The 27832-nt window shown below is 45.4% G+C and overlaps 1 protein-coding gene across 1 annotated transcript; it reads right to left on the minus strand.

Moving 5' to 3' along the window:
• Window positions 1-9680: 9680 nt before the first annotated feature.
• On the minus strand, window positions 9681-16908 carry nr1d2b (nuclear receptor subfamily 1, group D, member 2b). Its single transcript, XM_085149699.1, has 8 exons — window positions 16726-16908; window positions 14391-14621; window positions 13826-13914; window positions 13413-13557; window positions 12199-12887; window positions 11737-11922; window positions 11448-11658; window positions 9681-9912 (listed from the first exon to the last, which is right to left on the minus strand). The coding sequence occupies exons 1-8, from the start codon at window positions 16742-16744 to the stop codon at window positions 9716-9718; spliced, it is 1767 nt and encodes a 588-aa protein (XP_085005825.1). The 5' UTR covers window positions 16745-16908; the 3' UTR covers window positions 9681-9715.
• Window positions 16909-27832: the final 10924 nt, after the last annotated feature.

The following is a 27832-nucleotide window of genomic DNA, read 5'->3' on the forward strand; positions in this document are numbered from 1 at the left end:
AAAAAACAAATGATAAAAACAGTTAAATTAGCTGGATTCACGTCCAAAAGAAACCACACATGAGCACGTTTAGGGACAGCGTGGTCACAAGGAGGCGGTCATCCACAGTCGGCACAGATTTCTCTTCTCTCCTTGTGTGTTTGAGTGTCTTCTTGTTTAAGTCATCTGTTTAATGCAAACCGGGAATTCGACCAGGAGGTGCAGAGAAATGTGAAAGTGAATCTGTGGCAGAAAAAAAGGTAGAACAAAGAATATTGTGTTCCTCAAACGGCTGTTGGACATTTTCAGCTTGGAGGACTGATGATTTTGATTTTGCCTGACGGGGGATGATTGCAGAATTTGTGATTTGGGTCTTAAGAATAAAGATGGTTTTGAGAGAATTTGATTTGGTGTCTTCACTTATTCAGACTTTGTAGGTGCTCTGTATGGCTGTTTGAATGGTTCATTGTGCGCCCATTTTATGAAACACAGGTTAATGTGCAGTGCTGCGCAAAAGACTTGAGCCCACCTTTTTCTTTGTATTTTGCTTTAATTTTGCTCCGTGAATCGCTACCTTATCGTGGTGGAGGGGTTTGTGTGTCCCAGGGATCCCAGGGACTATGTTGTCTGGGGGCTTTTGCCCCCTGGTAGGGTCTCCCATGGCAAATTGGTCCTGGGTGAGGGACCAGACAAAGAGCGATTCAGAAGACCCTTACGAAGAAAACATCGAGGGAACAGTTTACCCTGCCCGGGATAGGGTTACCAGGGCCCCCGCCCTGGAGCTAGGCCCGGGGAGGGTGCCTGAGGGCAAGCGTCTGGTGGCCGGGCCTTAGTCCATGGGGCCCGGCCGGGCATAGCCGGAAGAGGAGACATGGACCCATCCTCCCGCAGGCCCACCACCCGCAGGAGGCGCCATAGGGGTCGGGTGCATTGTGTGCCGGGTGGTGGCCAGGAGCGGAGGCCCTGGCGGACTGATCCCCGGCTGCCAAGACTGGCAATAGAGACATGGAATGTCACCTCTCTGGTGGGGAAGGAGCCTGAGTTAGTGCGTGAGGTTGAGAGGTACCGGCTAGATATAGTCGGGCTCACCTCTATGCATGGCTTGGGCTCTGGAACCAGTCTCCTGGAGAGGGGCTGGACTCTGTCTCAGTCTGGAGTTGCCCCTGGTGAGAGGTGGCGGGCTGGGGTGGGTATTCTAATATCCCCTCGGCTTGCTGCCGGTACGTTGGGGTTTTTCCCGGTGGACGAGAGGGTTTGTTCCCTGCGACTTAGGGTCGGGGAACGGGTCCTGACTGTCATCTGCGCTTATGCGCCGAGTGGCAGTTCAGAGTACCCAGCCTTCTTAGAGTCCCTGGGAGGGGGGTGCTGGAAGGTGCTCCACCTGGAGACTCTGTTGTCCTGCTGGGAGACTTCAATGCTCACGTGGGTAACAACAGCGAGACCTGGAGGGGCGTGATTGGGAGGAACGGCCTCCCTGATCTGAACCCGAGTGGTGTTTTGTTATTGGACTTCTGTGCAAATCACAGTTTGGCCATAACGAGCACCTTGTTCGAACATAAGAGTGTCAATAGGTGCACGTGGCACCAGGACGCTCTAGGCCGCAGGTCGATGATCGATTTTGTAATCGTATCACCAGACCTGCGACCATATGTTCTGGACACTCGGGTAAAGAGAGGGGCTGAGCTGTCAACTGATCACCACCTGGTGGTGAGTTGGATCAGGTGGCGGGGGAGGACGCTGGACAGACCTGGTGCACCTAAACGCGTAGTGAGGGTGTGCTGGGAACGACTAGCAGAGGCCCCAGTCCGCGAGATCTTCAACGCACACCTCCGGCAGAGCTTCAACAGCATTCCGAGGGAGACTGGGGACATTGATTGTTCAGCGTCTCCATTGCCGAAGCTGCTGCATTGAGTTGCGGCTGCAAGGTGGTTGGTGCCTGCCGTGGTGGTAATCCCCGAACCAAATGGTGGACACCAGAGGTGAAGGGAGCCACCAGGCTGAAGAAGGAGTCCTATCGGGCTTGGTTAGCCTGTGGGACTCCGGAGGCAGTTGACTGGTATCGACAGGCCAAGCGGTATGTGGCTCGGGCAGTGGCTGAAGCAAAAACTTGGGTGTGGGAGGAGTTCGGAGAGACCATGGAAAAAGACTTTCGGACTGCCTCGAAGAGATTCTGGCAAACCGTCAGGAGTCTCAGGAGGGGAAAGCGGTGCTCCACCTGCACTGTGTATAGTGCTGGCGGAGCGCTGCTGACGTCGACTGAGAAAATTGTTAGGCGGTGGAAGGAATACTTCGAGGACCTCCTTAATCCCACTGACACGTCTTCCGAGGAGGAAGCAGAGTCTGGGGATGAGGGGAATGACCCGCCAATTTCCGGGGGCGAGGTCACTGAGGCAGTTAAACAACTCCTTGGTGGCAGAGCCCCTGGTGTTGATGAGGTCCGCCCCGAGTTCCTGAAGGTTCTGGACGTTGTAGGGCTGTCCTGGTTGACACGCCTCTACAATGTTGCGTGGAGATCAGGGGCAGTACCCCTGGACTGGCAGACCGGGGTGGTGGTCCCCATCTTTAAGAAGGGAGACCGGAGGGTGTGTTCCAACTACAGGGGGATCACACTCCTCAGCTTCCCTGGGAAAGTCTATGCCAGGGTGCTGGAAAGGAGAGTTCATCCGCTAGTCAAACCTCGGATACAGGAGGAACAATGCGGTTTTTGTCCTGGTCGCGGAACACTGGACCAGCTCTTTATCCTCTCAAGGATACTTGAGGGTGCATGGGAGTTTGCCCAACCAGTCTACATGTGTTTTGTGGACTTGGAGAAGGCATTCGACCGTGTCCCTCGGGGTGTCCTGTGGGAGGTGTTGCAGGAGTATGGGGTGTCTGGCCCATTGCTACGGGCCATTCGATCCCTATACAACCGTTGCAAGAGCTTGGTTCGCATTGCCGGCAATAAGTCGGACTCGTTCCCGGTGGGTGATGGGCTCCGCCAGGGCTGCCCTTTTTCACCGGTTCTGTTCATAATTTTTATGGACAGGATTTCTAGGCGCAGCCAAGTGGCGGAGGGCTTTCGCTTTGGTGGCCTCAGAATCTCATCTCTGCTTTTTGCGGATGATGTGGTTCTGTTGGCTTCTGTCGCACTGGAACGGTTCGCAGCCGAGTGTGAAGCAGCGGGAATGAGGATCAGCACCTCCAAATCTGAGGCCATGGTTCTCACCCGGAAAAGGGTGAGTGCCCACTCCGGGTCGGGGATGAGTTCCTGCCCCAAGTGGAGGAGTTCAAGTATCTCGGGGTCTTGTTCATGAGTGATGGGAGAAGGGAGCCGGAGATCAACAGACGGATTGGGGCTGCAGCTGCAGTAATGCAGACGCTGCACCGGTCCGTCGTGGTGAAGAGGGAGCTGAGTGTAAAAGCGAAGCTCTCAATTTACCGGTCAATCTACGTCCCTACCCTCACCTATGGCCACGAGCTGTGGGTAGTGACCGAAAGAACGAGATCACGGATACAAGCGGCAAAAATGAGGGGCTCAGAGTAGAGCCGTTGCTGCTCCACATCGAAAGGAGCCAGCTGAGGTGGTTCGGGCATCTGATGAGGATGCCTCCTGGGCGCCTCCTGGGTGAGGTGTTCCGGGCATGTCCCACCGGGAGGAGGCCCCGGGGCAGACCCAGGACACGCTGGAGAGATTATATCTCTCGGCTGGCCTGGGAACGCCTTGGTGTTCCCCCGGATAAGCTGGAGGAGGTGGCTGGGGAGAGGGAGGTCTGGGCCTCTTTGCTTAGGCTGCTGCCCCCGCGACCCGGCCCCGGATAAAGTGGATGAAGATGGATGGATGGATATAAAAAGTGGTCTCAAGTAATATTTCCCTGAGCTTTCTGATGGTCTTTCAATGTTTTTTTTTGGGCTCCTAATTTTCATTCCAGTTCTTGTGCCTGATGATTTAAAGACATTTTCTTTGTTGTTGTTAGTTAAACCATTAAACACTGACCTATCGATCATTAAAGCATAAAACAGGAATTTAATGTAAGAGAGGAACCAGTGTTGTCTACACACGAGGGACAACGTTAAAATGATATAGTTTATTCCCATTTCTTTAGGTGAATCTCCATAAAATCCCAAATATACTTTAAATATCACACAGTGCTTGACAAGCACAACATAGTATTTTTGCAACAGCAAGGTGATTCTGCATAAAGAGCTCTGTCAGCAGGTGTGCAGTACTTAAAATGAGACAAGCAGAGAACAAAAACAGTCAGACCTAAAAAACACTGCCGTCTTAAAGTGAAGTCCATGAGAATTGGGGTGATCACGGTCCTGCTGCTGTTGAACTATAAGGTATGGTCTCGTTTGGAGGGGGGGCCGCCAAGAGGTCATTCTTAGCGAAGGGAAACGGGGAGAATAGGCTGAGGTTTGCCTTACAGTATAACTAATCAGTCACATTTTAAATGTTTGTTTTGAATTGTCATCGATATGTGTGAGCGAGGACAAGGGAAGGTGAAGGTCTACAGTCGTGTATAAAATATGGTGGAGCCTCTTTCATAGTTTGACCCAGTTATAAACAGAAAAGCCAGATTTTGATCCAGCATGTGAGACCATCTGGAAATCACCTTATTGGCAATGATGATGATTCCAATGCAATAAAAGAATAGCTGGAAACACAAAGACAGTGGAGCACTCTGAGGGAGCCAGCGTCCCTGAAGAAGTGTGGATCACAGAGAGAGAGCAAAATGTAGCCAACCTACGAAGAAGCACTTTGGAGTGATACTCGTTGTTCCTGAACGCTGCTTAAAGACAGCTGCCTGAGAGAGTTCAGGTTGTGCTGAAGAATAAAGGTGCTCATAGCAAATGCTGACTAACAACAGAGGTCAATCATCTTGTTAATAATTTCACCTCCTCACTACGTACGACTCTGGATACTGTAGCTCCAGTGAAAACTAAGGTCTCTAATCAGAAGTACCTGACCCAGTGGTATAATTCTCAAACACGTACCCTAAAGCAGATGACTCGTAATCTGGAGAGGAAATGGCGTGTCACAAATTTAGAGGATCATCATTTAGCCCGGAGAAATAGTTTGCTGCTTTATAAGAAAGCCCTCCGCAAAGCCAGAACAGCTTACTACTCATCACTGATTGAAGAAAATAAGAACAACCCCAGGTTTCTCTTCAGCACTGTAGCCAGGCTGACAAAAAGTCAGAGCTCTGTTGAGCCAACCATCCCTTTAACGTTAACTAGTGATGACTTCATGAACTTCTTCACAAATAAAATTTTTATCATTAGAGAAAAAATTACCAATAATCATCCCACAGATGTAATATTATCTACAGCTACTCTTAGTACCATTGATGTTAAGTTAGACTCTTTTTCTCCAATTGATCTTTCTGAGTTAACTTCAATAATTACTTCCTCCAAACCATCAACGTGTCTTACAAATATGTAAGACTGCTTTCTTCCATTTGTGCAACATCTCTAAAATTAGAAATATCCTGTCTCAGAGTGACGCTGAAAAACTAGTTCATGCATTTATTACTTCCAGGCTGGACTACTGCAATTCATTATTATCAGGATGTCCATAAAACTCACTGAAAAGCCTTCAGCTAATCCAAAATGCTGCAGCAAGAGTACTGACAGGGACTAGAAAGAGAGAGCATATTTCTCCTGTTTTGGCTTCCCTTCATTGGCTTCCTGTTAAATCCAGAATTGAATTCAAAATCCTGCTCCTCACATACAAGGTCTTAAATAATCAGGCCCCATCTTATCTTAATGACCTTGTAGTACCATATCACCCTATTAGAGCACTTCGCTCCCGCTCTGCAGGCCTACTTGTTGTTCCTAGAGTATTTAAAAGTAGAATGGGAGGCAGAGCCTTCAGTTTTCAGGCCCCTCTTCTGTGGAACCAGCTTCCAGTTTGGATTCAGGAGACAGACACTATCTCTACTTTTAAGATTAGGCTTCAAACTTTCCTTTTTGCTAAAGCATATAGTTAGGGCTGGACCAGGTGACCCTGAATCCTCCCTTAGTTATGCTGCAATAGACGTAGGCTGCCGGGGGATTCCCATGATGCACCGGGTGTTTCTTCTTCACTCACTATGTGTTAACAGACCTCTCTGTGTTGAATCATATCTGTTATTAACCTCTGTCTCTCTTCCACAGCATGTCTTTATCCTGTCTTCCTTCTCTCACCCCAACCAATCGCAGCAGATGGCCCCGCCCCTCCCTGAGCCTGGTTCTGTTGGAGGTTTCTTCCTGTTAAAAGGGAGTTTTTCCTTCCCACTGTTGCCAAAGTGCTGCTCATAGGGGGTCATATGATTGTTGGGTTTTTCTCTGTATGTATTATTGTAGGGTCGACCTTACAATATAAAGCGCCTTGAAGCGACTGTTGTTGTGATTTGGTGCTGTATAAATAAAATTGAATTGACTATCATTGATGTGTCTGCACATTTCAATACATTTATGAACTAATTTCCTGTTTTCCTTGCAAAATAGAAAATATAAAGACACTACATTAATAGAGTCTAGCTCTTGTCCTGTGAAGTCATAAGTGAACACACGATGTTTGAACAGGTTTCAGATTGCTCTGTTTACAGGACAGCAATCAAGCGGACACGTGGGTGGAGCCGATGGTTCTCACTGATTATCGCAGACAGAGGTCTGTTTAAAACTTTAAGTGTTACCACCATCACTCGGTGGTAACACTGGAGCTCTGTGTGATTTGGTCGAGTGAATGTTAGTGTCTGTTTACTCGGTGCCACTCCTGGAAGCCAGGGACGCAGACGGAGCTGCACTGTTGCCATCTGCTGATGGATGATAAGCACGACTTGGTTCAGACGTCGCCTTTCTGAACCTCGTGTTACTGAATCCCTCTGTGTCACAAGAACGTATTAAGGCCATAGTCAAGCCTTCATTCAGTGCTGCATTTTTAAGAGAGAATTACATAGATACACCTCGAGGCATCGAGTAAAACCGTCTGAAATTTCTACTCTTGTCTGAATCTTTCACATGATTAATCAGCTATTGGTGATCCATAACAATCACACGTTTTACTTTCATTTCTACTTTACTGTTCTTGAAGAGCACAGGAGAGGATAAAAGTGCATCTGTATTCCATCAATGTGATTAAAATGCAGTTTCATTTTTAATTTGAGGCGTTTATTTCAACTGTTTAGGAATTACAGGCATTTTTATACATGACCTCCCATTTTCACAGGCTCAGAAGGACAGCTGACTGACAAGCTGACTGACAGGAAATGTCTGTTCTCCCCTCATCATGTCGTTAGAAATAAATCACACGACACACCTGTGGTTGATCCACTGTTTAAAAGCAGAAACACGCAGGCCAGCTCAGACGGCCAGAACAGTTCATACAATCGTGAAGCTGAAACTGCTTTAAATCAGTCGCGGTTACTACAGGAAGTATCGTTATCCAAGTATATCTGCTTAGCGCTGTTGCCTCGCAGCAAGGTTGGTTCAGCGTCGCAGGCCGGGGTCTGTGTGGAGTTTGCATGTTCTCCCTCCTGTCTGTGTGGGTCCTCCGGCTTCCTCCCACAGACGTGCAGTTAGTGGGGTGAGGTTAACTGGTGATCGTGAGTGCGGTCTCTCTGGCTTCGTTCACTCTGCAGGTCTTGATGCTCAATTCAGATTTTTTGATCAAATCCGATTTTTTTGTCTGCTCGTTCACACTACAAATAAAATGTGACAGCAAACGCACTCTAGTGTGAACGCTCAAAGCGGCGCATGCGCAAAAGAAGACGTCACACACAACGCGCTCTGTTTAGACCCAGAGCAACAGTAGTGTGTGACTGATGGTCTTAATATAAAGACTTCAGACTTTACATTTCCCAATTTTTGCTTTAAGTTATAAAGTTATCTACATTTGTCCTAATAATGATCCTTATTGCTGTTTCAGAGGAGCGCTGCTTCTAGCTGCAGATTTCTGTCAGAATCTGCAGATTATACAGAACAAATAAAACGTTCACGTTTCTCCAACGTTGTCTTCCAACAGTTTCACTGACATCTACACTGGATGGAAGCGTTCGCGATGTCTTCTCCGGCGCTGATAATCGGCGTCTGTCTCGTGTCAGTGACGTAAAAGATGGATTTAATGCGACGTGACCATCAAACAGCAGCTTCCTAAAACATCAGATATGTATCAGATTCAGGACCACATATGAAAGTGACCCAGATCAGATTTGAAAATATCAGATTTGTGCCGTTCACACTGTCACACCATGATGGGATAGATGGTCGCAGAGGGTCAAAGTCGGATTTGATGCGCTTTCACCTGCAGTGTGCGCCTCTGTCCCTGCAACTAACTAGCGATCTGTCCAGGGTGTGGCCCCGCCTCTCACTCTGGGACAGGTTCCAGCCCCCAACGACCCTGATAAGGATAAGTAGAAGAAAATATCCACGTGTGTGCGAGACGATTAAAATTCCAAACTGAGTTGTGTGTTCCCGGCTTCTGAGATCACACAGTTTTACTCAAACTGCACTAAAGCTGCACGTGGTGTCAGATAAAAGTGTGCATATTTTTATAGATTTCTAAATTAAAAACATGATTTTTTTTAATCACAGAGAAACAGTAACAAGTAGAAAGTTTGATTATCTGAATCATGCTCAGGAACAGCTCCTCAGCCTCCCCCGTCCTCATGATGCATTTTGAAAATGAAGGCGCAGGTCAGAGGTCAGAGGAAGACGAGGAAGAAAAAGCCTCTTAACTGCCGAAGAGAACATTTTCCTACAAATAGGTCAGCTGCAGTCGTCATGATTATCGGGACACGTGTTAAATAACCACAGCTTGTACACCATTTAGAAAATTTATTCATTCATATTATATATACACATACAGTTATGTTTATATGATAATATATTTCTATAGAAATCTATGCATACTGCATCCTTTCAGAACATGTCACTGCAATAAAGTCGGAGAATAAAAGGCTGATAGTGTTTCCCCAGCAGCTCTGCTCCTGTCTTTACATTACAAACACTTTTACAATCAGACTTATGTGAAATCATCTTACATGCACCTGCATCAGCTACAGAACAGAGTCTGTAAAAACGCAGACACGTGTAACAAAGCGCCGCTGGCGACTACGAGGTGACATCTCTGTCCAGACTCTTGGAGACGTCACGAGAGAAAGAAGACAAAGTCTTCATTTATCCTGATCTCAGTGAAGCGAGCGACTCGGACACGTTCGATTTGTCACAATGCCCAAATAACTTAGAACAAACACAGATCATGGCACGAACACGTGGATGAAATCAAGCGTCTGCTTCGCCACGTTCAGATTTTCCTGCTGCTCCGACTGAAGACGGCTTTCCTGCACAGACTCAGCTGCTTTTAAAGAGAACGTCACCTCCAGCGTGTTTTTCATCCAGCACCAGTTCAACTTAACGAACGCAGGGAACCGTTCAGACTCTTCGTTCTGCAGGAGCCAGACGCAGTCACATATTGCACTATGAATGCAAACATACCATCGACACTATACAGGAAAGTGCTTCTATCTTTGTACAGCTGCTACACAAACACGAGAGACATGTACACCAGTCAGAGTCTGTGCGTTACCATCACACAGCCCGTCGCGCCCTACAGTACAACTTCCACTTTTTTTAGACAAAGAGCTAAACCCAAAGGCCCGTGCAGGCGTGGTCGGGTGGAGCTGGTGCTCCGGGCGGCCTTTAGGGCTGCTTTTGTCTCAGGTGCAATGTTTTCAGGTGAAGTGGGGGCGGAGGGCGTCAAGTACTTTAGGAAAGTTCAGGAATGGACCTTGAAGGCGAGCAGCTGCTCAGAGTGCATGTTGTTGAGGGAACGCAGGTCAGGCAGCTTGAGCAGCAGCTTGGTGAAGATGGAGGCCTCGTTGGGGTGGTTCTTGGTGATGAGGCTGCGCAGGGCGCGGATAAGCGTCTCCTGCAGGGCCTCCACGGAGTTCACGTTCTCGATGCCGGATCGATCTGGGAGAGGAAGAGGAGGGGCCTCGGTTAGCGATACGTTGACAAACAACGTGTCAGGTTAACGTGTTTGTGATGATGACAACGATGGACTGTCACTCTACAGCAGGGGTGTCAAACTCAAACACACAGTGGGCCAAAATTCAAAACTGGAACAAAGTCGTGGCTAACGTTAATATTTATTGAAAAACAAAATCTTCCTCCAGATATAAGAATGAATCTTTTCTTATGTATGGAACACCAGGAACGCCATAATGAATTAATTAAATGTGTCAATAATTAATTAATTAAATGTGTCAATAATTCATTAAAATGTGAAATACATAAATAATTAATTACATGTGTCAATAATTAATTAATTAAATGTGTCAATAATTAATTAATTAAATGTGTCAATAATTAATTAAAATGTGAAATACATAAATAATTAATTACATGTGTCAATAATTAATTAATTACATGTGTCAATAATTAATTAAAATGTGAAATACATAAATTAATTAAAATGTGAAATACATAAATAAATAATTAAATGTGTCAATAATTAATTAATTAAATGTGTCAATAATTAATTAATTAAATGTGTCAATAATTAATTAATTAAATGTGTCAATAATTAATTAAAATGTGAAATACATAAATAATTAATTACATGTGTCAATAATTAATTAATTACATGTGTCAATAATTAATTAAAATGTGAAATACATAAATTAATTAAAATGTGAAATACATAAATAATTAATTAAATGTGTCAATAAATAATTAATTAAATGTGTCAATAATTAATTAATTAAATGTGTCAATAATTAATTAATTAAATGTGTCAATAATTAATTAATTAAATGTGTCAATAATTAATTAATTAAATGTGTCAATAATTAATTAATTAAATGTGTCAATAATTAATTAATTTATTAAATGTGTCAATAATTAATTAATTACATGTGTCATAACTATTTATTTAATTAATTATTGACACATTTAATTAATTATTTAATGGTGTATTTAATTAATTCATTATGGCAGTCCTGGTGTTCCATACTTATGGACTCAAACACGTTTTGCTGAAAAACTGAATATGGAACAAGCAAAGCTTAATACTAAACAATATATATATTAGCTGTGTAATACCAGTAGGCCAGCTCTGATAGTAATTTAGTATGGCTTCACGGACCAAATGTAATTAGGCTGCGGGCCAGATTTGGCCCACGGGCCAGAGTTTGACACCTGTGCTCTACAGCATATGATTGACCAAAGTCTGTGATACTGTAGAAATAAATACGATTTTGCACAAACTGAGATCGTTTGCCTCTCGTGTGCTCAGGTCACAGCAGAGGAATATTTAAAGCCTGACTTAGTTAAATGTGTTTACACAGAAACAGCTGAGCTCAGTCAACAGCAGGTGGCGCCAACTCGCCACTCTGTACCATTAAGTCAGTGCAGTCACAGCTCAGGCAGGAAAACAACGTTTTCATCCTTTTGGACACAAACAGTGACTTTGTGCATCGTTATCAGTGGATGGTCTGATCACCCACCTGCTGAGACCAGAACCACAGCAGTAAACAGGCTCATCTCCTCCTCGCTGAGACCCAGGTTCATCAGCTTCTCGCTGAAGTCAAACATGGAGTTGAGCAGGTCCCCGGCCCCCAGGGCCCTCAGACTGTCCACGCTGTACCTCTTCCCTCCAAGAAAGGTGACGGTGCGGTCCTTCACGTCAAACAGCGAGGCGAACCGAACCACCAACACCTGCAGGCCACAGAGAGCCCAGATTACTACAGACGGACTGAACAAGACTACGATACAGAAGAAAGTTCAATGAATTACCTCAAAGGTGCCGGCCTTCAAAAGGCTGACCTGGTCGTGCTGGGAGAGCTCTCTGAAGCCTGGGATCTTCTTGGCAAACTCCACCACCTCCCTGACCGCCGGGGTGAAGCTGTGGGAGAATTCCTCCCACACCTCGTGGCCGGACTTCTGAGGGTCCACGTGAGGCGACGTGTTCATGGGACAAACCTGCGGATCAGAGCGAGTTCAGTTTGGACACGAGTGCACCCACACCTCTGAAACCTTAACCAATCACAGACATGATGGCCTCACGCTGCTGTCGGGAGTTTGTTTCTGCTCTAACAGCAGCTGTTCATGCACACAGAGGCAGGAGCATCTGTCCAAACTACAAACAGACGCTTTCATTTGAGGCTTTTTATGTTACAAAGTCAGCTTTTGCACCTTTACGTTGATTTTTAACGGCTCGCCTACACTGTTACCATCCACTGCCCTCTGTCAGCTTACCAGGTGCATCCTGTTGCCTCCTCTCCACAGGGCGAAGCTGCACGATGCGTTGGTGGAGGCTTCTGTGGGCGGCGCCCTGAAAGCTCCGTGTGTATATGCTGGAAAGTGGCTGGTGGCGGCCGTCCTGGACAGCCCGAAGGGGCACTGGTTGACCTTCTGCCCCTGGGGGTCAAGGCTCAAGGTGGAGTGGCGGGCCACCGTGACCGGGCTCTCGCGGCGGTCCCAGGTGTCCCGCCGCTCCTGCGTCTGGTTGTCGGTGGGTTTTTTGGCAAGGGTGTTCGCGGGCTGCGAGGCCTGGGACGGCGGGCTGCTCTGCTCCTGGTTGTACATGAAGGTTTCCTGGTGGGCCCTGGTCACCGAGCCGATCACCTCCTCCTCGCTGCTGTCCGACGCGCTGGGCGAGGCCGAGCTGGGGCTGGTGTCCATCGCCGCGGCGGGTTCTTGGTCTGAGCCGGAGTCTGATTGGCTGGAGTGAGGTGAGGAGGAAGGAGAGCGGGAGGCGGCGGGGACGGCGTCGTCTGAGGTAGGCTCGGTGGCGCTGGCTGGCAGCGGTTTAACGACGGGCAGGCTCTGGCTGCTGTACAGCTGGCTTTGCAGCTGGCTGTTGTTCATCATGTTGTTCATGGCGCTCTGCATCTCCAGCAGCATGCGCTGCTTCTCCCGCTTAGGGATCCGGCCGAAGCGCACAGCTGAAGAGCGAGAAGAGAAGCTCCGTGATTATCGTACTCTGCTCCAACCGTTAGCTTCACACCTCATCATTACTGCCTTCAAAATAAAACCAGTCTCCACCTTAACTACGTCGTTATTAAACTCCGTCCTCCCACAGTCAGCGATGCTGGACTGTTTCCATCTCTGTCATGACTGACTGAGCCTAAAGGACTAATGAATCTTATTAAAACTAAAATAACATAAAACGCTCCATTAAAAGTTGGAGCTTTGTGTGCATTTCTTTATTCATGTTGTATTTTTGAACTCTCCTGCAGAACGCCTCATTTTCCATTCACACGCAGTCACACAGCTACGTTGTTTCTCTGCTAACGAGCAGACGGGGAATCTAACCACCAACCGTCTGAGCAGGAAATGACACTTATTAGCTTTGAAATTGGCCGTAACCTGTTTTACGTGTTAGAAAACGCCGTGCTGAGCGTCACTCTGTGAAACTAGCCTCGCTAACCTCTTCAGCGAACACAGTCGGTGAACGAGCGGGTACTCACAGTCTCTGGACATGCCCACCAGCAGGCATTTCTTGAAGCGGCACTGCTGGCAGCGGTTCCTGTTGATCCTCATGATGGGGCAGCTCTCGTTCTTCAGGCACTTCTTGTACTGGATGTTCTGCTGGATGCTCCTCCTGAAGAAGCCCTGAGCGTGTGCACAGACAGATTACTTTTGAGTTTCTACAGTTTGACTTGTAACTGTCTGATTATGTGTTCGCCCTCTAAGGAGCGCTGTGGGATGTAGCACGCTGTTCTCCAGCTAACTGGGCCACGCAGCGCCGTGAAGCATGATGGGTAACAGATATAAATAAAGAGTGAACTAGTTTCAGTCAGATGGCTAAAGTGACCCACTTCAACCAAAGACGCCGCAGCGCTCGTGTTCATACTGCGTCGTATCAAAGAGGCAGCCTCACCTTGCAGCCCTCGCAGGCGTGGACGCCGTAGTGAAATCCAGAGGCCACGTCACCGCATACTTTACAGAGCAGCACCAGGCCGTTGATTTCTGAGAAATACAAAAACAAATTCTTACAGTTCATCTGGAAAAAACCGACTATTCCCAACGAGGTCACCGAGTCATCACGCCGGCGCTCCTCCTGAACAGTAGGTGTCGCCACTCACAAAAACCCCAAACCCTCTGCGTCAGTCCTGGTATAGAAGAAGAGGAAACTAAACCACGCTCAAATAACCTGCTGTGCTATATTATGTGCAGGGCTCGCAAACTCGCTAGCCCGACGTCCCAGAGCTAGCGATAGCTCCGGTCGGGCGACCAAAATCTATCTCAGCCCCGCCCATCTATGATAACCCGACGGGCTGAAACAAGTGACCTGGAAGTTAAAATGTCAACATTTGTTTTGGGCAGATTCCAATAATGTCCTTGAGATGTTTGAGTCATATGATGGTCTTTGACGCCTTCTCTCACTGGTTCCCAGAATTAACACAGGCAGCGTCTGAAGACACGTACGAGAGCGTCCAACTTACTTGTGATGCCAGTCTTTGCTGTGGACGACGAGCGTCCACCTTTCTGAGTCCGCGGCAGGTTTTGGCCTCCTGCGGCCATCGTGGGGTCGAGCGGCTGCCTCGGCTGTCCGCGGCTAGGCGGGGACCCGCGGGGTGGGGAGGACGACTGGTAGCTGCCGTTGGAGGAGTCGCTGTGACACGACTCGGGGCTGGAGGCAGAGCTGGACGAGCTGATGTAGGCTATTACGCCTCCTGGTGAGCGATCAGCAGAGAGGGGAGGAGACAGTGAGAACAGGGTAACAACGAAGCATTCAAAGCCTACTGTGTGAGCTTGCACTGAAACTGGTCGCAGCAGATGGCCCCGCCCCTCCCTGAGCCTGGTTCTGCTGGAGGTTTCTTCCTGTTAAAAGGGAGTTTTTCCTTCCCACTGTCGCCAAAGTGCTGCTCATAGGGGGTCATATGATTGTTGGGTTTTTCTCTGTATCTATGAAGATCTATTTGGTGCTATATAAATAAAATTGAATTGAAAACTTCTCATGTATTTTATGAGGGAAATAGACGTATCAAAGATGAATGTAGCTCCTGAAAAGTGAAGCCGATGCCTTAAACCTGTATTGGCAGGTCTGGTCTGCAACCAGAACAGCCCTCGTGACCCTGTGACCTCTAAACGCTTTCCTCACTTTACTTTCCGGTCATATGAATCCATTCAGTCAATTATGGTCTTTATTAGAGTGAATAAGGACGCTCACCCAGGCTAACCACTCCTCCATCACAACCATGAGAGGATGGTGTGGTTCAGGACCCACCCCGTGCTCAGCTGACAGAGACGCCTCAGTAATGGGCGACCTCGCTGAGATAAAATGGGTCCATCTCGTGCCTGATAACATTTCTGATGTGTTTTTAATGTGCACTTTATCAAACTTTACTGATTTTTTCTGCATGAGGACAAAAAGGAAACTCTTCATCTTCACTCTACTGCAATCACAAGAAGCTAGCAGATGTGCGTGTCTTTTGCTCGTTGTCAGTTACACCGTTTATTTCATCAGTATAACCTGAGCCCTGTTTGAATGCTGCGATGTCGCCATGGTTTCTGTAGGTGGTGCTTATTCCCCCCCCCCCTACAGACACCTTCCCTGTGTGAAAACCAACCAGCTTAAGGTAAAGAGGGCAGACGAGAATACGACAAACACTTCTTGGGCCAGTAAACGCCGCAGACAGGCTGCTGCAGCAGGGAGCTCCGCCCTCAGCACAGGCTGACCTGATTTCTTCCTCCCGTTCTTTGATTAGGTAACAGCGATTACATAATGTCAGCCTGGCAGGGCTGTGTATGTAGTTCAGTCGTTCACAGCCGTAAAAACAGATCTAATACATGCCTTCGTTTATACAGTTTTCATTACATATGTAAAACTGGTCTTGAGCCGTGACGTGTCACAGACCTGGTGACTCACGCAGCCTCTTTGAATGCTTCAATAATGAGGTTTGGTTTATGGGATTATCAGGTTACTGTGTTCATCATGAGTGAAACAGGAAACTATGAGTCAAACGTGTAACTAACACAGTAGTAACACAGTGACCGTCTGCAGCTCTAATGTTTATCTAACTGTGAGTAATTAGATCATTTTATACAAGCTGAGGCTGCGTTTACGGCCCTCGGGAAATATCTTAGTTCGAGTGCTGTCAGCAGGACAGACGACGAGCTCGAGCGTTGAGCAAACGAAGACAACTGTGGACTTCCGGTTTTTTATTTTTTATATTCAGTGTTGTTTTTTAAATCAATGGTAACATAGAAACTGAATCATAACGCGACGTTTATTATTAATGATGTTACTAACGTGCGGTTCTTACACAAAAAGCCTCCCCCGCCGCATGAGCAAAGCACTACAGCCGCTGATGTTGGGGTTTAAACGCACCCCCACCTGAAGCACGCATGCGCGTTCCCCGGGAAAACTAGGTCAGCTCGCGCTGCCGTAAGAGGCCTCACGTGTATCCACGGCGAGACTGCACACGTCGAGCTGGGAGAAATTATGCAACGCCTACGTCACTGCACCGCGCGGCCAATGAGGTGAGACGCACGGGGAGCGTAAACACAAGTGCACATGGCTAGGCTGGCGGGTCCATGTGAGCCGAGATGACTGCAGTGCCACGGAAGCCAAACACTGGTGTAACAACAACCGCCCACGGTGGTCCTAACCCACTTACAGTAACAAGTGGGTTCGACAGAAAGTCCACAATAGTCAGGAAATACAGTCAGAATGTGACCGGTCGTGTTACTTTTCCGGTTCGAGTGAAGCCAAAGGCAGGAGGGAAGTACAGTACGCCCCCGTCACCGGCTGCAGATGCTGTCAGGCGTACTTACCAGCTTTGGTGGACTCCATGTCCTCTGAGTCTGGGGGTTTCCTCCTCCGCTACCTCGGTGCCAAAGCCGTTTTCTCAGCTTTAGTGTTCAGCAACTGAAAAGTCGCTGATTGGTCCCAGTAAGAGAAACTAACCGTCTTTAAGTTTGAACCGAAGACAGAAGCCTAGTTCAGACCCTACACGCTACGCGTCGGCCGAGTCAGAGAGCGGCTTCAACGACGGTCAAATGTGCAGTGTTCACTCGCTCCTGGAGCTCCAGTCCAGGCGTGTGCGCGACGGCTTTCTGCTCTGTTTCGAGTAGCGATCAGTGTGAAAACCATGTGACCCAGTTCACTGACTCCTCCCTCCCCTCCCTGCAGCTTTGCACTTGTGTCAATGTAACCCACTGACATACTTTCACCAGTGAAACGGAGCAAAGATTTTTAAATCTGTTTTGTAAATGGTTCATTTGAGCAAAGCTTTTACTGCCCCGGTCCACTCACGCTACAAAGAGTTTGATACCGTTAGTATAAAAGATGTAATATCTTCTGGGTCTGAAAAGTGAAAACACAGGTACTTTAAAGCAGTCGTGAAACACTACAAAGGCTGATTTACACCATGGAGCTCTAAAAGCTGACGTAGATGCAACAGTTTCTGGGAAGCTGGATTTAAGAAATAAGAGCTGAAAGTTTTTTTAGAACACGTTTAGCACCATTTTGCCAGAACGTGGCATCACAGGGTCAGTAGGTTTGTTACGGCTCTTAGACTTACATTAGTTTACGTTAGCAAACTAGTGACAGAACCGATAACTCACTGGGAAACAAGGGGACTAAAACTAAAAACTAGTCTGAGGCTACGTCCACACGTACACGGGTATTTTTGAAAACGGAGATTTTCCGTTTTCGTTTTAAAAAATAATCCCGTCCACACGTAAAGGCAGAAATGAAGGAAAACGCTGCTAGGAACATGCCAAAGCAGCAGGTGGCGCTATATTCCTAACCGTGCAGAAATGTTGGCCAATCAGAAGCCTAGAAGCCTCGGTGGGAAAAAGTAAACAAAGCTGGGGCATAGAAGCAGAACCGAGTCGTATGTGTGGAGGGACAGTAACTGTGTGTGTATATGTAAGCATTTAAACACTGCAGAGAGAACAAGTAACAGTAACAGTATTGTAGAAATTCATTTCACCGAAACAATAACATGGCGCGCAGTGTGACGTTAAAAAATGCGCACACCTTTGACGCTGCGTTTTCTCCGTTTTCTGCGTTTATCTCGTCCACTCGTAAACGCAAAAACTGAGTTTTCACAAATATCCAACCTGCCAGGCGTTTTTAAAAATCTCAGTTTTCAGTGACCAAAAACGCCGTTTACGTGTGGACGAAAGGTGCAAACGCATAGAAAAATCTGCGTTTTCAAAAATACCCGGGTACGTGTGGACGTAGCCTGAGACAGGGGTGGGCAACTCCAGGCCTCGAGGGCCGGTGTCCTGCAGGTTTTAGATCTCACCTTCTGTCAACACACCTGAATCACATGATTAGTTCGTTACCAGGCCTCTGGAGAACTGCAGGACATGTTGAGGAGCTAATTTAGCCGTTTAAACCAGCTGTGTTGGTTCAAGACACATCTGAAACCTGCAGGACACTGGCCCTCGAGGCCTGGAGTTGGCCACGCCTGGTCTAAGAGGACCATATTTGTGCTGCCTCTGGCTGCAGCAATGAGTTTTATGTTAAGAAACCAGGACATGCTGTCCCAAAATCCACCTGTTAGGTATAATGTTCATATTGATGAAACACAACTTTATAAATGAGAACAGTAATAACAAGTTTAGTCTGTACAGGGTTTTGAAAAATCCCCATTTTGACACTCAAGCATGAAGTGGTCAGAATGAAGTCATGTTTAAGAATTACTGTATAAGACGCCCTGGCTGATATCCAGGCATGGCTCTAACTGCAAACCAACCCATCTAACAGTTGAGGAACTTGTGTTCTGTGATTGGATAACAATCTGGTTTGAGTGGGCACCTCTGTTGGTGATCTTTATCAGGCTGAGAATGATACAGAACCGTCACTAAAGCATTTAGATTTTGTACAAATGATGGACGTGATGACCATGTTTCCCCGGCTGGCCAACCAACAAAGATTAGTCTGTAGTCTGGGAGGACGAAGCTTGTAAGGAGCTGAAGGATAAAGCAGCCACTCTGTGATTATGTAACTAACTAGAAGGCTACTGGAACAATGTTGTGTGGACAACTCTTCATATTGTAAGATAAAAACTTAATGGGATCATATTAGGAAACTGGTCCCGTTAGCTTCAAAAGGCAAATCTCAGAACGTCTTTCACTAAACGAAGTCTTCAGCAAAACAGCAACCTAACAAAGAGATGTCAAAAAAGTAGAAGCTTTGACTTTAAGAGTCATGATCTTTATCCAGTAAAAATGGAGAACATGTGAGGAAACCCACCAACATCTTACAGCTGAAGCCATCGAGGACTGAACAACAGCTACAAGAACTGTTTAGTTATTACTTCACAAAGTTGTCCCACAGGATACTGAAAACAAAGAGATGTTAATTTTATACTTGAATGAGTAGCTAGCCCATTGGCATGGTAGTTAGCACTGTTAACTCACAGCAAGAAGGCTCCCATCCAAGGACCTTCTTGGCTGTAGCTCAGGAGGTAAAGCTAACTGGTTTGATCCCTGGCTGCACCAGTCTGTGTGCCAAACACCCCTGAACGTGTGAATGTTAGCTAGAAAGCACTTACACAGAGAAGGCTTATAAAAAGTGCTTGAATAAAGGGTGAATGAGGCAAGTCGTGTTTAGTGCTTCGAGCGGTCAGACTAAAAGCGCTGTGTAAGAACTAGGGGTGCAACGATACTCGTATCGATATTGAACCGTTCGATACAGTGCTTTCGGTTCAGTACGCATATGTATCAAACAATACAAAATTTATTTGATCAACGTTTCTTCTTCTCAGATGCTGTCTGCGTTGAGCGCTCAGTGGATCTGCGCTCGACAGTGCAGCCTAGGCGGAGTAGTCGAGCGCAGATCCACTGAGTGCAGTGCAAGCTAGCAAGACAGAAGCTAAGCTCTCGTTGCAACATGGCAAATTGAACCTCCCCCACCCTCATTCAGATCTGGCGTTTGGAACTATTTTGGTTTTCATGTGACGTATGACCCTGAAGGTAAGCGCGTCATGGACTAAAGTAAAACAGTATGTTGGATGTGCCAGCAATGCTCAATTACATTGGTGGGAACTAGTGCGTTAGCGCAGTTAGCTCGTTAACGTGTTGACGCCGTCCAGCCCCACGCACGGGGCGATCCGCGGTAGCTCGTTAACAGAGATTTGCATTGTTGTGGCGTTAACGTCATTTCAGATTAACGCTGACAGCACTAGTGGGAACACAACGAATATGACTGCACATTTACTCCGACATCATCCTCGTGCAAAGACAAGTGGAAACAGACAAAAACAACAAGCACGCATGCTACAAACTTTACCCGAGTCATTTAGACAGCTGTTAGCACATGATTCTCCTTATGGGGACCTGATATGTTTAATATGCTGCTGAGAATATAGCCCAGAAGAAGCGTATAGTAGAGCTTTTATTTTGAAAGAGACATTTCTCTGTAATAAACTCTCTTTTCTAAAGATGAGGGATTTCTTGATCAGATAGATTTATTATTTATTACTTTGTTGTTTCAGCAACATTAAATTTAAAAACTGTACTTTTGAGTTAAAATATATATTTATAATTTTAATAAATGACAAATTAAAAAGGCATGAACATTTTTTTTGTATCGAAAAAATATTGAACCGTGACACCAAAGTATCGAACCGAACCGTGAATTTTGTGTATCGTTGCACCCCTAGTAAACACCATCTACGTCTATCTGGCCGAGGCCTTTACATGTGGAGTTTACTTCCTCCCACGGTCAAACATGCAGGTAGTGAGGACAGGTTAACTGGTGAGTCGAAATGTGAGTGTGAATGGTTGTCTGTGTGACAGACTGTCAACCTGTCCAGGGTGGCAGCTGGGATAGGCTCCACCCCCCACCTGACACCTAAAGTGGATAAGCGGAAAAACGTGGATGGAATAAATGACTAAATGCGTCGTTGTATGACTGGGTTGTGCGTTAGGGTACATGAAAGCTTTTGGTTTTATCAGCTGGGGGTTGGTGTTGGTGGAGGTTTACCAAGAGCTAGTGTGACACTTGCACAAATCTCTGCTGTTACACAGCAGTGTACTAGTGTATCTGCTGCATCCTGCAGTAAATGAACCAAGCCGTTACATGCATATGAAAACAGCTTTATCCAACTCTAAACCACTTCTACTGCTTACAGCACATGAAGCACGTAGCTGAAGAGTCACAGCTTTGTCAGACTCACTTAGCATTGAGTCAAAACGAGAGTTAAAACATACTAAATCTGTGTGATGGTGATGTCTGTCCCTCTGATCACAGCTCTGTTCTGTTTGTTTGGTTAAAGATGTTCACACAAACATCTGAGTCGTTTCTGTGGTTTCCCTGCGAGCCTGCAGCTGGTCTACAGCGCGTCGTTGTTGCGGTTTGTGAACGCCTTCATCTTGTTTTCAGAAGCACGGGGCACGCCTTAAAGCTGAGCAATAAACCTACGAGAAAAGAGTCTCGTTAAGAATGAACACTGTGGACTTTTGACAACCACATGGCAGCTGTTTTGGAAAAACAGATTCTTCACAATGTTTCTTGTAAACAGAATGAAAAGTTTCCTCTTCAGCCGACAGAGGCCAGACTCACAGCTGTATGCTGCAGCAAACACACGTGTCAGTCACTCAGGAATATAACACAGTGTAGAAATGTATGATTGGTGGTGGTGCTGGGCTGCGTGGTTCTTCTCCACCATCATGGTGATGATCGGCTCCTCGTGGTTTCACGTGCTTCGCCCTCACCTGTGTTGTCGGCTCATCCACAGCATCTCGTCTGGGACCTCGTTCAAGATTTCTCTGAAATGACCACATTTCACTTCACCTGCACACCTGCTTCTCTCTGGCACCACCGCTCTGCCAAAGCTTCTGCTAGCCCGTCCTTACCTGTTTACTCCCCACTTAGCTGCACTTTATTGAACATTACTGTCAGCTGCCAACTCCCTCGTGCCTGGCCGACTTCCCCATAACCCCGCCCCTTTACACCTGCCCACTCCACAATAAAGTTGGTCTAACTGCTGGCACTGCTCCCAGCCTGCTCCCTGGCCATCAATTCAACCATGACAGACGCAGGGCCTCACATCTGACTCGAGAACACTTTGTTATATCACCTCTCTGCCTTGTTGATCTGCTGTGTGCAGATCAACAATAGATCATATATCGAGTGCAGAGAGAGTATGAGCGTGCAGCGTTTAAAGCGTGGAAGTACTGACCTTACTTTGAGTTTGATTCCATAAAAAGTGACAAAAACATTAGTGTCCGTTGTGCGTGGGAAGAAAACTTCTTTTTACAGCGAAAAAAACCTCTAAACTTCCAAACAAGCACCGAGTAGCTACGACGTAATGGGAAACTCACAGAGAAACTCGCGGATTCTTCCACTGACCGCTGCACACCTGCACCAGGGTAAACCTCCGCCTACCCCACTCCTGCTTTACAGGTGAAAATAGAGCAACAGGACCGCTAGTCTTTGACTTTATTTATTTTCTGCTGTGTTTTACTTGCATCTATTTGAAAGACTGAGTGTAAACACACAAAAATATTTTATTTTATGTGCTGGAATGTGCAGAAAATAGGTTTAAATGTTAAACTAATTTCTTCCAGTCAGAGAATGTTGCAGATAATTTAATGTTTGCTTGATGCATAAAGTTAAAAGATTAAAACTAATAAAACAAGTTTTAAAAAGAGACTTTTCCATTTGATTACATTTTGTATGATGATTATGTAGAAAAAGTAGAATTGGGCTGAAAGATCTATCACTTTATCACCTATTCAGGTTGGAAATCGTGTTTTTAAAAAGTAACTAAGTAACTAAGTAATTAATTACTTTTGAAAATAAGTAATCAGTAAAGTAACAGGATTACTTTTTTGGGGAAGTAATCGGTAATTAGTTACTGATTACTTTTTTCAAGTAACTTGACCAACACTGTTTGGCACCATGTGAACACCTGTGGATGCTTTTGTATTCGTCTTTGCTTTCTGCTCCTGTGTTGAGTTTTGTGAATCTGTATTTATAAAAAAATGAATGTTTTCCTTCTCACTGTCACCAAAGCACCTGCTCAGAGGGGCCATGTGATTGTTGGGGTTTCTCTGTATTATTGCAGAGTCTTTACCATATGAAGTGGCTGTGTGACTGTTGTTGTGATTTAGCGCAATATAAATCACATGTAATTGAATTCAAACTGATGATGTTTTAGGTTTTGGCTGCACGGTGTACACATGAAAGACCTCGCCTCAGAGCGTCACAAGCTAAGGTCAGCCCAGTCTCACCCCCACATAAATACAAGCACTGCATAAGGAAGAGCATCCTGTGTAAAACTTATACCAAATCTAATAGATCCACCCACTGTGGGGACGTCTTGGGAAATAAGATAAGATAGAACTTTATTAATCCCTCGGGTGGGTTCCTCTGGGAAATTCGGTAAGGGGAACAAGGATGAAAGTAAATTCACACTAGATTTAGTCAAAAACTAAAACAATGACAGATAATAACTATAAGAAGAATATGTTTATGTCTCGATGCTCAGAAATCTATTTAAGTAAATCTCCAAACGTTGATTCTGTTCATCTGGACGTTTTCAGTGGGAGAAACGTTTCATCATCAGGTGACGTCTTCAGTCTCAGCTGCAGGTTTCCAACCTTTAAACAGGACATTTGCACAATGACTGAAACCACTGAAGGAACAATGGGCTGAGAGGTCAGTTCCTTCATCTCATGACGAAACGTTTCTCCCACTGAAAACATCCAGATGAACAGACTCAAACTTTGGGGAATAGTATTGCCCCCACCAAAGAGAGTGGGGGGGTTTGATCTTACTTGTGTGCACGTTTGTCCTTCTGTTCGCCTGTGAACACCACAGTTCACAAAGCCTTGAAGCACGAGTGCAGAGTGGAATCATCCATCTTAATAATAACAATTATGAAGGCACATTTAAAGTATCATGTCACATTTGACCTTTGACCTGTACTTCAAAGTCTTCTGAAGGTTGAAGTGATAATAATCATGCCATGTAAAGCTCTGCTTCTTCCTGCCATTGTTTGTGTTGACAGCATATCAGCATAAAGGAACGATCTGACCACTACTGTGGGCCCACAGGTCAAACTGTCACCTTTAAAACTGCTGTTGTTTATATCAGTAATGTTAATGATACCTGTATATGGGGACTCATGTCACGTTTGATCTCACTTTTACATCTGACTTCCAAAATGTATTATTTTCAGTGCAGTGCAAAGTCCTTACAGGACATGAAAACAACAACGAACAGCGAATGTTCAAAATATAATAAAAGTATTAAAAGTAAATACGGCCTGGGTGGAGCTTTTGTTTACCGTGCAACAGCTCTGCAAATACACACACTGCATCGTTTTAAGCTAGCATGACATGGAAATGCTCCATTTCCAAATATCAGGATGGACTTGACTACCCCCACACAAACACACACCCCCCCACACACACAAACACACACACACAAACACACACTGCACCATCTCATTCTCTAATTTCTTTCTTTCTTTTGTGGTTGTTTGTTTGATTTGCTTTGCCTTGCAGGACGGGTCAGGGGTTAGCACTACTATGCAGACTAGTTTACGAGCAGCCAATAGAGAGGCAGTAACGTGAGAGCTGACGGCTGTTCTCAGGTGACCCTTTCACTATGTAGGTCAGGAAAACAATGTTTTAGCTAAGGTGTTGTCATCATGACCTAGAAGGTTTGTTCACGTAGTCAGCATACCAGGACTTTAATGGGGACGAAGTGGCCTCGTATTTACGTCATTAGCCTTTTTCACCAGTTGACCATGGAAAGTCTCAGAGGATCAGGTTATGGTCCAACGATGTCAGCGGTAGCACAGAACGTCCATATTTGTTCTGGCTACTCGCTTTGATTCAAGCGAGGGTCCTGCATGATAGCGCTAGCAGGAGACCGGGAACAGGATGACCGCTCAATTAATGTGATGGCTTCCAGTCAGGTTTCAGACAGAACCACAGCACTGAAACTGCTCTGACCAAAGTGTTCAATGACATATGTCTGAACACAGACAGTGGAAAAATGTCAGTCTTAGTTTTACTGGATATCAGTGCAGCATTTGATACAGTCGACCACAACATATTACTCAAACGACTGGAGAACTGGGCAGGTCTTTCAGGAACTGTACTAAACTGGTTTAAAACATAGAAAACAGGAAATACTTTGTATCAACAGGTAACTTCACATCTGAGCAGACAAGTATCACATGTGGAGTTCCCCAAGGCTCCATCTTGGGACCTCTTCTGTTTAACATTTACATGCTCCCACTGGCACAGATTATAAAGAACAACAAAATAAACTATCACAGCTATGCAGATGACACACAAATATATATCACAATGTCACCAGGAGACAGAGGCCCTGTACAGGCTCTTGGTAAATGCATTGAGGACATTAATGACTGGTTGTGCCACAATTTTCTCCAGCTAAACAAAAACAAACTGAGGTAATAGTCTTTGGCGCCAAAGAAAAACGATTACAGGTCACCAGAGAACTTCAGTCTATACACCTAAAAACCACAAACCAGGAGAGAAATGTGGGTGTAGTGATGGATGCAGACCTAAACTTAGAAAACACATTAAGACAATAACAAAATCAGCTTACTATCACCTCAAGAATATTTCAAGGATAAAAGATCTGATGTCTCAACAGGACCTGGAAAAACTAGTCCATGCATTCATCTTTAGTAGGCTTGATTACTGTAACAGCATCTTTACAGGTCTACCTAAAAAATCAGTCAGACAACTACAGCTCATTCAGAACTCTGCTGCTCGAGTCCTCACTAAGACCAAAAAGTGGACCACATCAGTCCAGCTCTGAGGTCTTTACACTGGCTGCCTGTCCGTCAGAGGATAGACTTTAAAGTTCTGATGCTGGTCTATGAAGCTCTGAATGGTTTAGGACCAAAATACATCAGTGACCTCCTGACCCAGTATGAACCTTCCAGATCCCTCAGGTCATCTGGATCCGGTCTTTTATCAGTTCCCAGAGTCAGAACCAGACACGGAGAAGCCGCATTCAGCTTTTATGCTCCTTATATCTGGAACAAACTCCCAGAAAGCCTCAGATCAGCTGAAACACTCAGTTTATTTAAATCCAGGTTGAAGACTCACCTGTTCTCAGCTGCATTTGAATAAAGCACCAAATCCACACTGTTTTACTTTTAAGCTTACATTTTAAAACTTACCCTTTTTTTCATTTTAAATCCTGCTTTTTATTTGTTTCTGTTTTTAATGTCTCTGTAAAGCTCTTTGAATCTCCTTGCTGTTAAATATAAATAAACTTGCGTTGCCTATTAGAGATGTCTTCTTGACTCACATGAATTGTTACATAGTTAATTGGTTTCTATCTGGTTTTTACATCAGTTCTCAAAGTTTAAACTAGATTCATCATCTTTCTTTCACCAAGAGAATCCAGTGTTTTGTTTGCCAAATTTGACGTGTTTGATGTGAGGTTGTTTTTCAGGAGACGGGTCGGTCCCTTAGTTCCAGTGAAAGGCACTGTTAATGTTTCAGTATACAGAGACATTTTGGACAATTTAACGCTCCCAGCTTTGAGGGAACGGTTTGGGGATGGCTCCTTCCTGTTCAATGACTACACCAGTGCACAAAGCACTGTGGGTCAATGACTTTGGTGTGGGAGAAGTGGAGTCCTGACATCAACCTAAGAGAACACCATTGGGAATAATTAGAGCAGAGGCTGTGAGCCAGGCCTCCTCCTAAACCTCGCAAAGGGTGGGTGGACGTCGCATTAACCCTCAGGGATGAAGGATGGGATGTCACTCAATATGCACGTCAGACCACACGAGCAAACACAAACACACCTTCAGAAACACATTAGAACATTGGTGACATGTTCAATATTTTACCTGCTGTAAATTGTGGACGTTTAACTGTATTTTCACAAGTTTCCTACCTGTGGTCATTTACAGTAACCAGTAAATATATCCATATCTATCCTTATATATACATATATTAGAGGCATTGTTGTGTCTAATCATTTTTTAATCATAAACTAATTTCACCTTTTCACCAACAGATGGAGTCTTTCCTCTAGTTTGTTTTTAGGAGCAGCACACGGAGACATGACGGCTGCTGCTTACTGCTGTAGCACAATATCGTTTTTTGGGTTTTGCTGAATTGCATTTTATGTGTATTTATACTTTTATATTCACTATTTTAATCTGTGGAATGAATGAATTTATGTATGCTGGTCTGCTGAAATCCAGTTCCACTGTACAAGGCCCGAGTACAGCAACAATAAAGGAATCCTTATCTTATCTATACTGTAGCTATCTTGTTTGACCTGGATACATTTTCATCCAGGACCTTTGCTTTTATGTTTATGGCTGCACACAGATCGTAGTAAGCTGTGTATTAGTTATGTATCAGTCCACTCCTGATGGCACAAATGAAACTTTAATTTTTATTTTTCTGGTATTTGCATGAATGAGATAATTTATTAAGGATTTTTTTCTTAAATGACCGATACGTTTAATACAAACACTGGCCCAGTTACAGGTAACATCTATCTTAAACTCCTGAAAAGCTCTCTTGCGTGTCAGACTGAATCAGTAAACGGAGCAGGACCGAGCTTTTAACTTCTTAGATGACATTTAGGATTTGGCCTCGAGCTCTTGCAGAATTCCCTCCTCTTGTGCATTTCATACATCATATATCATCACATGCTATATATTATATTTCCAAAGCAGAATGTATCCTGAGGGAGGACCTTAGTGTTTTTAACAAATGTAAACATGTGACTGATATCAGGTGTGACTCCCTGCACAGCTGCTGGGACTGTAGGACGCCATTAAAAGCAGCTGGGATTTGTTGCGTGGAAGTAGAGGTGGGAGAACGGTTGGTTAGTGCTGCTGCATATATAAGACGTGTGGTGAGATACGCAGCAGCACAATCTGAATACTTTTTTCAAGTA

The sequence above is a fragment of the Neolamprologus multifasciatus genome, chromosome 22, assembly GCF_963576455.1.
Source record: "Neolamprologus multifasciatus chromosome 22, fNeoMul1.2, whole genome shotgun sequence".
Classification (NCBI taxonomy): domain Eukaryota; kingdom Metazoa; phylum Chordata; class Actinopteri; order Cichliformes; family Cichlidae; genus Neolamprologus; species Neolamprologus multifasciatus.

What these genes read in the sequence shown, in the direction of transcription:
- nr1d2b (XM_085149699.1), bottom strand. An exon ending in AGCAAAGACTGGCATCACAA is followed by an intron (nt 13,915 to 14,390) that starts GTAAGTTGGACG and finishes TGTATTTCTCAG; the next exon opens with AAATCAACGGCCTGGTGCTG. An exon ending in GAGGCAACAGGATGCACCTG is followed by an intron (nt 11,923 to 12,198) that starts GTAAGCTGACAG and finishes TCTGATCCGCAG; the next exon opens with GTTTGTCCCATGAACACGTC.